At 40.0% G+C, this 12,433-nt stretch overlaps 1 protein-coding gene across 3 annotated transcripts in view; it reads right to left on the bottom strand.

Annotated features, from left to right (window-relative positions):
* The window catches only part of LOC114134246 (cysteine-rich motor neuron 1 protein), a 47,769-nt gene extending 35,773 nt beyond the window's left edge, over positions 1-11,996 (bottom strand). For 2 of the 3 annotated variants that reach the window (XM_028000703.1, XM_028000704.1), the window contains exons 1-3: positions 11,312-11,996; positions 5,745-5,906; positions 5,312-5,485 (exon numbers count right to left, since the gene is read on the bottom strand). In XM_028000703.1, the coding sequence (XP_027856504.1) occupies positions 5,312-5,485; positions 5,745-5,906; positions 11,312-11,609 (634 nt within the window). In that variant the 5' untranslated portion in view covers positions 11,610-11,996. Of the gene's footprint in view, positions 1-5,311; positions 5,486-5,744; positions 5,907-9,401; positions 9,731-9,838; positions 9,956-11,311 lie in introns of those variants that run through there. The other variant, XM_028000705.1, reaches the window with a different exon arrangement.
* Positions 11,997-12,433: the final 437 nt, after the last annotated feature.

Raw genomic sequence — 12,433 nt, 5'->3', positions numbered from 1 at the left:
AATATTTCTGTACTGTGAAGGTTTGTTTTGAACAGCTAACAAGAACCACTGCAAACCAACAAGGACTGCAATTAGGCAGTTTGCATAGCATGTAGAGGACGCAACAACATTGTGATGGAAGGTGCTCTTAGAGAAAAACGTAACTTTTCTAACATGCTGCAAAATCTTATGTGAGGTGAGAATCTAACACTGCTCATAGAACTGAATACACCATCCCCACAATAAAACATGACTGAGCGTCAGGTATTTTACAAAGAAGAACAGGCAAAATTTCAACGTAAATGTTTAAAGCCAAATCTTGAAGACCTGGACGTCTAGTCGCAACATATTGATGCAGTGGGTCTAAATACGAATGCATGCCACACGTATTTGCATTCATAAAATAGATTGAGAAAATGACACATTTTTGTCTTCACCTTTTTTCTGTTATGTACTGGTTTGTGCTGGCCTATCCATCTAAAATCTCAATAAAGTGCACTGAAGCGTGTGGTTACAAAATGTGAAAAAACTTTTGCAAGGCACATAATTTCATAGATAAACCCTGGGAAAAGATGAGACCGCGGCTTCCTCAGACGGCACACAAACAATCAGCACTGAGACGTCTCGTGCCCTCGCCAGCCGGTGTGGGTCTAGCTTGGCCAGTAATAGCTTGGTCACAAAGAGGCTGCAGCCAAGCAGAACTAACAGTCCTTTCACAAGGGCACAGGGAGGCAGGACGGAGGTGGCAGACATAGGCTAGCGGATTTGTGAGAGCAAGTTCAGTCGGTGCCATGGACATTACAGTGGGCGCCACTTCCCCGACTGATGAATCACATGTGAACTACCAGATGTCTGGGAGGCACATTGCCCCATTTCACCCACTTTTTGGGCAACACTTTGAATGACAAAGCAGGGGGAGTGACTGCTTCTATTGTTTACATCTACCACTACAGTGATTATATATTAGCATCAAGTGATGTTGAAATGTTGCATGAATAAACAGAACATTCACAACCTGCGATCGCTGGCTCCACAACACAAGAGAAATTTCTCTGAAATAGCTGTCTGGGACCTTATCTTAATGGAAATTTGTAAACTACTCCTGACAGTAAAACTACCAAACACTGCCCAGTAATGACCCTCTGGGGCTTGTACACAAATACCTTCACAAAATGGTTTGTCTCTATTTCCATTTCTTATCCTCCTACATCTGTCCTTTCTTTGCTCTTTGCTACAGTTATCACATCCTCCTTCCTCTTAGACATCTGGGTGAAACATCTGGCTCTCCATGTTGCTCCTAATTGTACACAAACAGATGACAACAGTACCCATTATGAAATTGTATCACAGCATTTTTGAGTGAATGAACACATATCCATTTTGTTGAAGTGTGGGGGACCAGTTGCTGGGGACTTTAGATCAAGGACCCCCCCTTCCATTAAAATGATTCTATTCTTGTTCTATTCTTGTTCCTAAGAATATTTTGCTTTGTTTTGTTGTTAAAAAAGCACTGTGATTCATTGTCCATGTGAAGCTGTACATTCATATATTTGTTGAGAACTATTCTGGCTGAGAGTGAAAGGAGTTTAGAAAAGCATCACTTTTGAACAGGCGCGTAGGGCAGCCTTGGGTCCTAAGTGCTTGCTGTGTTGAAGAAGCCGAGTAGGAGATAGCAGCCTGAGTGTGACGCACGTTGGATTATGGATGTTGTTCGTGTTTCAAGAAAAAAAGGAAAGGAAAGAAAATTTACAACAACCGCATGTCTCGACATCATTTTTGTTCGAGTGTGCAACAGAAGCAACAATTTGAAAACCAAAATCTATTGGACTTACAGTACCTTGCAAATGTAGTCATGCTCCTTGAACTGATGTTCCTCTAATCTGGAACAAAATTTCACAAAACCGCAAAAATGCTGAAACACTGAGTTATTTTAATATATCAAGGCTAACAACTCATTTGGACAGAGCTGCCTTTGATTAATGGAACATCATTAATTGTGGTCTGTATTCCAACTTTTCACCACTTTCTTTTGTTTACTGTTTTATGTTTTCATCATGTAATACACGATAATACTTTCAATTACTTTGTTGCTGAAATGTGCTATACAGGTAAATTTGCCTTGTCCTGCCTATTTTCCAGAGTTATGATTGCAAAATGTTTTGAAACAATATGTAGTTTTCCTCACGTTTCACAATTGTATTCCAAGCCAAACGTTTGTAAGTAGTTTTAAGTTTTTGTTTAAAATTCCTTTACGAGTTCTGTGGATTTTTGCATGATCTACATGATCTGACTTTACTTTCATTGTCCTATTTTCCTCAATTTCCCTTTAGGGAAGCATTTATTTTACTAAGCCACAGCTGTGGTTTACTAAAAACTGGATAAAGTTTTTAGGTCTAAGATTTGCAAGTTTCCCAATGTTCGCATAAAAGCAAAAGAACAGCATTGCATTATCTCACGCTGTCGTACATGTACTCAGACAGATAGTTTATGCTTTAAAGATGTCATTGAAATGATCAAACTTCTTTAATTAGATTTTGTTACTAAATGTAACATCTGTCAAGTATGGAATAGTTTGGTTTGTTATGTTAATAAAATCAGAACAAAAGAAATTTAAGCTTTCAGTCACAAAGTGGGAAAATAACAAAAAGTTAATGATTTGCTGAAGCCAAATCTGACTAAGGTCAACATAAACAATCAGTTCTTGAGAGATTTGGAATTTTCTTTAAAAGCTAATTAAAGCTGGTTAAAACCAACTGAGCAAATCCTTATTGATGCCCATGTTTAAATACCAAACGTTACCTAATTACATCCCGGTTACAAAAACAGTTTGAAGTTTCTACAGTTAATTTGTTCCAACCAAGATTATCTTTTGAAATTATCTATGTTATCCATGTTACAAATTGTGAGAACATTTCATACTGTAAGATGTAATTTCAATACAGATATTTGTATAGTTAAGAGCTGTCCATAAAACAAAACTAAAAGTGATAATAGTGTACCTCTATTTTCTCTTAAATAAACACATTATTGTAAAGACATGTTTTATCTGTCCAGCATCTGTGCCTTGAGATCAGGTTTAAAGACTATATTTGTCAGCAGGGCATATAAACACTGCTCTTTATGTGAATTATTTTATAATATTAGGGTCTGGTTTAGGGAGTCACCATGGAGCCAACTGGGAGTGTATATCCCGACCACAGAATCCCATTCTGTTAGCAGAGGAAAGTCCTGCCAGTGACGGCAGACAAAAGAAAATCTCTGCTGCGACATCAAGACAAACAAGATAATTATCTCGCTCAAACACACACAGACAGGCACGTTCTCAAGCCCATCTATATAGGCTCATTACACCCCCCCCCCCCCCCCACACACACACGAAAAGTTAATAAAGTCAATGCATCTTTACATTTGTCTGTTGCCCCAAAGGCATGTAAAGCTTTAGTACCTAATAGATTCTCACATCCTAACTTTCTGCTTAATAATGGGCCACAAAGAGGGGTAGATGTGTGCTGCTATGAATACTCATAAGCTGCTGAAAAATGTTGTTTTGGTGTGAGATCAGACAGTCATCCATTCGGCTCAGACTCTAAGATAAGGCAGAGGTTATTCTGTTGGATGCGTGTGCACAAAATGATGCTTGATGAACACACTTCCTGTGGGATTTACTGCATAAACGGCTCAAGACAAACAGAACCGAGAATGTCTGTAATAACCCACCTATTAGCTGCAGACTAAATAAACGTGAATATGTCTTTATGGCTCGCTGCAAGAAAAGAGCTGCTTTTCATCTCAGATTTTTCTAATAGGGACCTGATTATTTTTATACAGATTTGAACACAATTTTCAAGCAGCGATTAGTTTTATTTATTATTCTTTAAAGTTAAGAGACAGTTCTGTTCTGTGAATGCCACTCAGCAGGAAGTCAACACTTAGCAGCTACGTATCCAACAGACAGGCCACTGTCTAAACTAGTAAACTAAATACACCCTTGTGCTGCCAATAGTCTTTTAGATGTACAAGTGTCAATCAAAGAGGATGCTAAAAGCAAAGGTAAACACACTTTCTTTGATCCATTCAGGTGATTTTCCTTTTCACCAGTGGCACAGAAGAAGCTAGGAAGTATGCTGCAACTTAATGAGACTGCACTGCACCAAAAAATTCCAAAACTGAATTTCAAAAAAACTTTTATGTTTTCTAGTTTCAAAATGATTCACACTATTCACACTCCTTACACGATTTCCATATTTTGACCAGTTAAAACCTGTATGCATTTATAAAGACGGAACTTTGTGTGATATGCCAAAGCAAAGTACTATATTGAGAAGTGGAGGCCAATCTTAACAGTGTAAACCTGTATTTTTATTCAGCCCACTTTACTTTGATGCCCAGTGCCACTTTGCTTTAGATATCACATAAATAGCACGTAGATTACACCTGTATGTAGTTTAATCACAGTATAAATACAGCTGTACTATAAGGCTCTCAGAAGTTTGTTGGAGAACATCAGCAACTACGTACGGAACACACCAGACAGGCCAGCAATTAAGTTATAGAGAAGTTGAAAGCACAGTTTAATCAACTCATGGAGCATTGCTCATTCCACTTTCAAGAAATGGGAAATAGAGGGCACAACTAAATTGTATGACCAACTACACATAGGGAACAAGAGACAAAGGAAACATGTGGGAAATGTGATTTAGTCAGATGATCACAAAATTGAGCTTGTTAACAGCGCTTTGAACTGCCTTTTTGCTGAAATGTGCTTTTCGAATAAACTTGAATTGACCTAAATTCGAAGCCCTTTGTAAGAAAAATAATACATATAACTAACGAAGCTGTATACCCAACCTAGAACATTACAACACAGCATAAAGCCTCTTGGTGATGCTTTTCTTCAGCTGGGCAAGAATTGATGGGAAAAGGAATGACATTAATGACTTCCTGCATGACAAAAATCATAACAATAACCCTAAACATATAAAAAGTACTACAGTGAAATGCTTTCTGAGTCAAGACTTAAAATTTAATGTTCACAGATGTTCTACTTGTAAAGTGACTGACCTTGACCTATTTTGCAAAAATAACCTGCAAAGATTTGATTGCAAGTCAGTGTATAGTGAGCTGTGACATGAGAAATTCCCTCACTGTTACAACAACTTTGTTTACTAGTGGAGAAATGTAATTGTTTTAGGTTCATATTTGAAAGTCCATGCTTGTATTTCTAGAGAAAAAATATTTAACTGTAAATGCAACTTTGAAGTGGTGAACATTAAAAAATAATGTGGAGTGGGGTGAATATGTGGTTATCAGCAGTAGATCATTTGAGGATTACCTGCTGCTTCCTGGCACTGGCTGCGGTTGATGTAGGCGAAGTGGTGATGGCAACTCTGAGACTCACACATGCACCCGTCAGCAGTCAGGTTGCACCCGGAGAACATGCACGTCGGATTAGATGGTCCCACATATTTCTCTTTGTGTCTCTCCCTGTGCTCGTGCCTTCGACCCTCTGAAACACACAAATCAAAGTCATCAATGAATCACAGACATCGACAGATTTTAGAAGTGAACAGGGAACCAACACAGAAAGCCGGAACTTGTGTCATCACTAGGAAATGTAAGTAGCTTTAGTCATCGTAGAGCAACATCTGTTATGGATTAGCTTAAATCTTTGGAGATCATTCTGCACTCTAATTCACAGACTGCTGTCTGATCCAATCCCTCTGTTATTTAACTCGGAAAGAGAGATTGGGAAGATTAGGGCGCACCTGACTTGCTGGCCTTCATACAGGTCTCTTGGTCTGGATAGGTAAAAGTTCCCAAGCAGGAGTAACGAGCATCACACACACATTCAGCTCCCGCTTTGTCGCAACCCGTTATTAGAGGACAACGCTCATCCTCAAGGCCTGCATCTGGGTGTTCAGGAAGAACTGTGGGAGACATTAAAGAGAACAAAGTGTTAGACTAGTTGTCCATTTAAAAAAGATTTTATGGCTTTAAAGAAACACTGGACAGAGTTAGAAATACTGGTCCAGTTTACAACCCCTTTGTTGCAAGACACTACTTTGGCACAGACAAGACTGAAGTGACCACTGTATTTCTGGGCTTCAGTCCCTCCTCCCTTCTCTTTGTGCCACACTACTACAGCTACTGAGCCCATTTGTTTGCTTTTGTTCCACAGCATGGGGCCCTCCCAGGGTCTGCGTCTCTGGCGGCTGCAGCAACACCTCCTCTGAACTGTGGCCACTCACACTAACAACAGCCTGCAGCCGCGTCTCTCATTGTGCCTCACCCCAAGTTGGCTTACACACCCCATTTGGACAAAACTTTACGCATGGATGGAATGTCACGTTAAAGCTGAATATCCAGCAAGATCCTGGGATTAAAGGGCTTCAGTGCACACACTACTCTCAGTGTTCCCTCACCTTTCATGCATGAATAAACATGCATAGATATACCCCAATATTACCATCCTTTACTGCTGCACATAACAGCTCCACAAGAATAAACATTATGAGGCAAACTGTATGCCTCAGTTAAGCACAGTGATGCATGACTGTTATTCATTAAAGCACTTCTTGCTTTCAAATAAAATACAACACAAAGAGAAATGCATTTGAAAAATAATCTACTTATCTAACTTAAAATACAAAAAAGTAGCCTAAATCTGCTGGAAGCAAACACACCATGCATATAAACACAAAGCGCCTTTGAAAAGATTTTTAGCTTTACATTTTGCCATATTACAACTACAAACTTCAATGTATTTTATTGCAATGAGTGACAGACCAAAACAATGTAGAATGTAATTGTAGAGTGGAAGGAAAATGATGCATTGTTTTCACAGTTCTAATAAAAAAATCTAAAGTTCTTTGGGGTTTTTTGACACCAAAAGCATCACCACAGCATGATGCTGCCACCACTATTTTTTTTTTTATCGATGGGATTCTATTTTCAGTGTTTTGTGTATTGTTAGTTTTCTTTTATACAAAGAGAAGACTGACCATGAACATCTTTGTGGGTTTATTTCAACAATGACTTTTCTCTTTAGCACTTTCATAATGGGCAGATTTGTAAAGTGCATGGCTAACTGTAAGACTAAGTTGTCGTTCTGACTAATTCTCCCAGCTTAACCGTGGATCTTTACATCTCCTCCGGAGTTATTATGGACATCTTTACTGCTTCCCTGACTAATGAACTCTTTGCCTAGTTTGAGTTTAGGTGGCTATAAATGTTAAAAACTTGGTATATTGTTTTAGAACCTAACACTCCTTTAGAACTTTGCATTGGATTGTATTTAGTATTATCAGAGTAAATGTTGACTAAGTACATAGTATTTATGCCACAGTTTTTACATTTTTGTTTGTAAAAATGTATAAAACCATGCATTCTTTTCAATTGTGTTTTTTCTATTGCATTGAAACCCATTAAAATACTTACCTGCTTTATAAGAGCAGGTGCTATTAAAAAGGCTTCAGTATGAAAAAGTTCAAGCTGTTTTAATAGCTTCACAAGGCACTTTATGTGGATCTTATTATTCCACACCAGATAGGTCTCCCTGAGAGTATAACTGTGTCTTGCTGTTATGAAAAGAGAAGAGCTGAAGTGAATCAGCATGAATGTGACTGCAGCAGAAGCCAACTTTGTGGGTGACTCCTGTGCCATAAGTGCCACAGTGAAATCTGGCCAGCTGACAGAGTTGAAGGTAATGTTACCTTTAACCCGAGCCAGCCGACTCTGTTAATGGCTCTCCCAGATGGCCAGTGAACTGGCAGAGCACAGGTTGGTTTCCCAATAAACCCAGTCGAAATAATTTCCCTTCACCCTAAAATGATCCACACATTTTTTCCATTCTGAGGCTTTTCTGCACCTACAAGGGTATTTTCATTTGAGATGGTGATAGTGTTTGTCTGTGTGGGGTGCTAAATCTGGCATGTATGAAAGGAGGTAGAAGTCAAAACAATCAATGAAAGGTTGGACACTGAACATATTGTCTTCACTAATTTTAGTTTGACCCCCCACTGAGCCCTATTTGTTTCAAGTTGCCTCAGCCTAGGTCCCTTCAGCTCAACCCGAATCTGTTAAAGTCCCTTCTGGCTATCTGTTTTCCGGTCTGGCACGACTCTTGCCAAAGTCTATAAGGCTTCATTGCAGGGGTATTCCTCTCTTAGCTACTGAGACTGCTTGTCTTGGCATCCAGGACCAGGTTGGGAAAGCTGACCTCTACAGGGCCTAAGGCTGATAGCGAGCTTAAAAGGAAGTCTTTGAAACGTTAGATAATACCAGAGGAAGGGAGAAGTAGAAAGCATGCGATGGAGTGAAGTGGACATAACGTCCCTGTGAAACAGGGATTCAGTGACATGGTATGGTAAGTCTCTCTTAAGCTTAAGAAAACGTGTTTTGCGAGGAACAAATCACTCATAATATTTTCTAGGGACATTTTCTGCTATGGGTACCAACAGAATAATTCATTATCTGAATGAGCAGATGAACAGGCTTGGTAACATCTTCTCGGAACAGGTGCTTGAATGTTGTATATTTAGTTTCTAAAAGAGGCGCACCAATTGCAATGTTTTGGCCAATCCCTGATTACTGATCTTTAAAATGCCTGATCTGCCGATTTCAATTTGGACTGATACTATTTTTTTGTCTGAAATGCTGCTAAATATAGCAAGAGAGTCGCTGAGCAACTGTGGGATGACTATTGTTAGCTGGAAATGTGCAAACATTACCTGGTGGTTGTGTTTGTCAGTCAAACCTTTCTCACAGCAGAGCAAAAGAGGACAGTAGAGAGGAAAAACTCCCCTTTAGCAGTAAGAAACCTGCAGCAGGACCTGACTTGGTACAAGTGACCATTTGCCACAACTGACAGAGTTTGAGAAGACAGAGTAGATTCTCAAAAAAGAGACACAAGCACTATTGTAGTGTATGTTGTATATTAATAGAAGGTTAAAAGTTAATAGCAGGAGAGAGAGAATGTTTTGTTGAATAAAGGCAAACAAAAACCTAAAAAAAAGTCTGCTGTTTAGTAATGACAGCTACTAATTGCAGTACGGTAATTTTTGACTTAAAATCTAAAAACAAACAAAAAATATAAGGTCTATAACTATTTTCTTGGGTAAAATCATTTTTTACACTTCCTTCTCTTGATTTACACTTCTTTTTTAACACTTTCTTCTCTGTTACAGACATGACTTAATGACTAGGCATAGCATGAAGACCTGGAGAAAATGCTCTCAATGCAGTTTAATTATAACTGTTCAAGAACTTAAAGCTTAAAACAAAAACAAGTGGCCACGGCTCTCTAGTTCAAGTCAAACGTGTGACATGTCATTTTTAAGCTTGCACACTAACTACACTTTGGCCACCCGGTAAATCCAACTTGTAACAGCAAAGCAGGGGTTTAGAAAAGCGGAAACATTTACCCTCACTCTTGATTGCAGGGCTAATCACTATAAGGCCCTTCGAAGCTTCAGTGAGCAAAATCTGGGATAAGCCCCCAGCAGTCTTGGTACGGCCCCTGAAAACACACTGGGAGGTGTTGATTTACCCCCACCTAGGCTCCTTTGGGATATCAAGGCTGCACGAGTACATTTGTCTGATTTAAGAGGTCAGCAGCAGCCGAAGAAGTATGACTCAGTCAGAGGAGCCGTCAGGTCTCCAGTTTGTTCCAAAGCTGTTAAGACGCAGAAGGCGATGTCCGCCAGACGCCTGCATATTAGGCATAATCAGCACCTGCATCTCCTGGGAACACCTGGGGGGGACCAAAGAACCATGAAAAAGCCCTAACTTGGACCACCCTACCGAAGGATGATGAAGGAGCAGGGTCAGGAGATCCTGACACCCACTGAGAGCTGCTTACTTTCTCCTACAGACCTGCCAGTCCCCTTCAATCATCCACAAACCAGCCGGACAGATTGCAGGTGGTGTAGCTGGAGGGGGTCCGTCCATGAGTTGTTTGTTCCTCAATGAAAGACCAGTGCTTCAGGCTTCATTCATAGCATTACAAGCTGATTTGAGGTTGAGAAAGTAACTCAAATTGTGCGTAAAATGAGCACCTCATTAACAGCCTTACTGCTTGGTGAAGACAGAACAGAGAAGCATTGTGAATTTCAACAAGTGTAAAGAAAAAACAACTGAAGTCATGTTTTCAGACATTTAGTGGCACACTTAAAGGACTGAGTACAGACAGGAAAGTAACACCACAAACTTTTTTCTGATTAACAATGCCAGTCATGACTCAGTATCAAGTATCTGTATCAGGGTACATCAAGGTTTAAAACATCTGTGATTTCAAAACTACTAACAACTTCTCTTATGCTAGTTAAATAGTCTAAAGTACTTTAAATGACATGCCAGAGAGGGTGCCAGAGTAACCCAGGCGCTAAGAACACAGTAACACAGAATTACCCCTCCCCACCTCTTGCTAACTGAAAGAAGACTACTACATTCTTCCCTGCTTACAGGAAAGACAGTCTTAGCTATTTGGAAACACAAACAGTTGTAGCTTCAAAATCAAAGAAGTGCCATTTAGCTTTCTTATTTCAGTAACACTGTTTTAAATCCCCCATTAGCAAGCTAAGGGATGTTTAAGTGCAGCCCAACAGGCTATCTGCTCTGGCATAACTGGCAAACTGACCAGCCAATTTCACCTTGTTATATCTGTATTACACTATGATGACTACAAAAGCAATTTTAGCATTCTATCCAATAAGTGCTTGTAACTTACTAAAGTAAGTGAATCATTTAAAAAACAAAATAGCAAAGACATTTTGCTAGTATATATATATATATATATATATATATATATATATATAGTTTTTTAGAATAATTATATCATGTTGCAATTTTTTGTTTGAAATACTTGCCTAAACATGATGATCTAACTGCATTAGTTTTACTCAAGGTTGTCATATCATGAAAAGTGTTACATGGCCCTGGGTTAGTTATGACACTCACACAGTCATATCTGTGTTTTTCTCTTGTCTCAAATGTTTTTGGAACAGAATGGATGGTGCCTGCTGCCAGCAGAGGGAAGACCTTGTGCCAAGTCTATGTTGATGTATTGTCATGTTTCTGAGCTCAGATTGAATGAGGCCGAATATGACTCCCCTCTCCTGCAGTTAAGAGCCCCTCAGACATGAAAAACTGCCCCAGACAAGGGTAAACAAGAGATGGTCACTGCAGCCTGGGCTGGACTGACACATGATGAGTGATGATTTCAACCCGCTTACAATCACTGGATCACTGAGAAACTTTGGAGCTGGTGTTAAGCAATAACATAAACATTTTGTCTCCAATTTCTAGGCTTACACTTAAAAGTAGTTTCACTCACGTTTACACACTCCAGTTTCAGGCATGGTGGCCGCTCCGGTGCTGTTGATAGAGGCGCAGGTCAGTCCCAGGGCGCAGTAACCGTGAGTCCAGTCCTGGCCGCCGCAGGGCTCCCACTCCAGGCGCGCGCAGTGTTCGCAGCACCCGCATGGATCCCTGGCCACGCTCCGGCCACCCTCGCAGCCTTGCGCGACTTTGACTGGACATGTCCGGAGGTTACATGGCGTGCACTCGTGAGCCAGGAGCGCACGCACCAGAACGAGAAGATTCAGCAACATAACGGAGCTTTTGCCGAACATGTTTCCTCCGGTGAAATCGAAACGATTCTGTGCACAAGAACTCCCCAAAATCTAGACCAAAGTTGTTAGGGCTCCTGGAAAGTTTTGCTTCACTTCAAAAGCGAAGGTACCTCGAAATAGGATTGAGAAGAGTGCGTTTTCCTTTTTAGAGTGACACAAATATCCAAAGGGCTACAAAGATCAAATTCGGCGTGCACAGGTAGACGAGCGTCCCAGTAAGCGCCTCATCCGATCAGATAACGAGCAAAAATCCAACACCGGGGGTTGCTGCTGGATCTAGGCAGGCACGCTGGAGTTCGCTGCTACTGTCAGCCACACACTAAAAACGCAGTCTGAGTCTTAAATTGACATACAGGCATGTGGAAATTAGCGGTGCACCCCTCCCCCCTGACTGACACAGGCACCGACCAGTCACAGGGAAAGAAAAGAGGGAGGAATTAGGCTGATACATCCCTGGCAAACAACTTTCCTCTGCGTTGCGCAATGATGTAACTTTTAAAGTCTTGAATGAAACTCCCTTAAAGTAATTTATGCTTCAGTTTTTCCTGATTTTCTCCATTACTAAACACAGAAATAAGCTCAATAATTCACAATACATTGATGATGTTATATGCAAATGTATATAAATAAAATAAATAAATGTTCTCATTGAAGTTGATGTCCCACCTTTTATTGTTTTCCATTTTGGCTTATTAAAGGTTTATAATCAAACATATCAGTGCATCACAGTATACCAGCACATACTGTGTTAATGGGAATGAGTGATTTCTTTTCTAGGCGTCAAATGTCGTGTATAGATGGCAGAGAGAATGTAAAAGGTCATG

Source organism: Xiphophorus couchianus, chromosome 19, assembly GCF_001444195.1.
Source record: "Xiphophorus couchianus chromosome 19, X_couchianus-1.0, whole genome shotgun sequence".
Classification (NCBI taxonomy): domain Eukaryota; kingdom Metazoa; phylum Chordata; class Actinopteri; order Cyprinodontiformes; family Poeciliidae; genus Xiphophorus; species Xiphophorus couchianus.
This window is presented reverse-complemented; position numbering and strand designations above follow the sequence as displayed.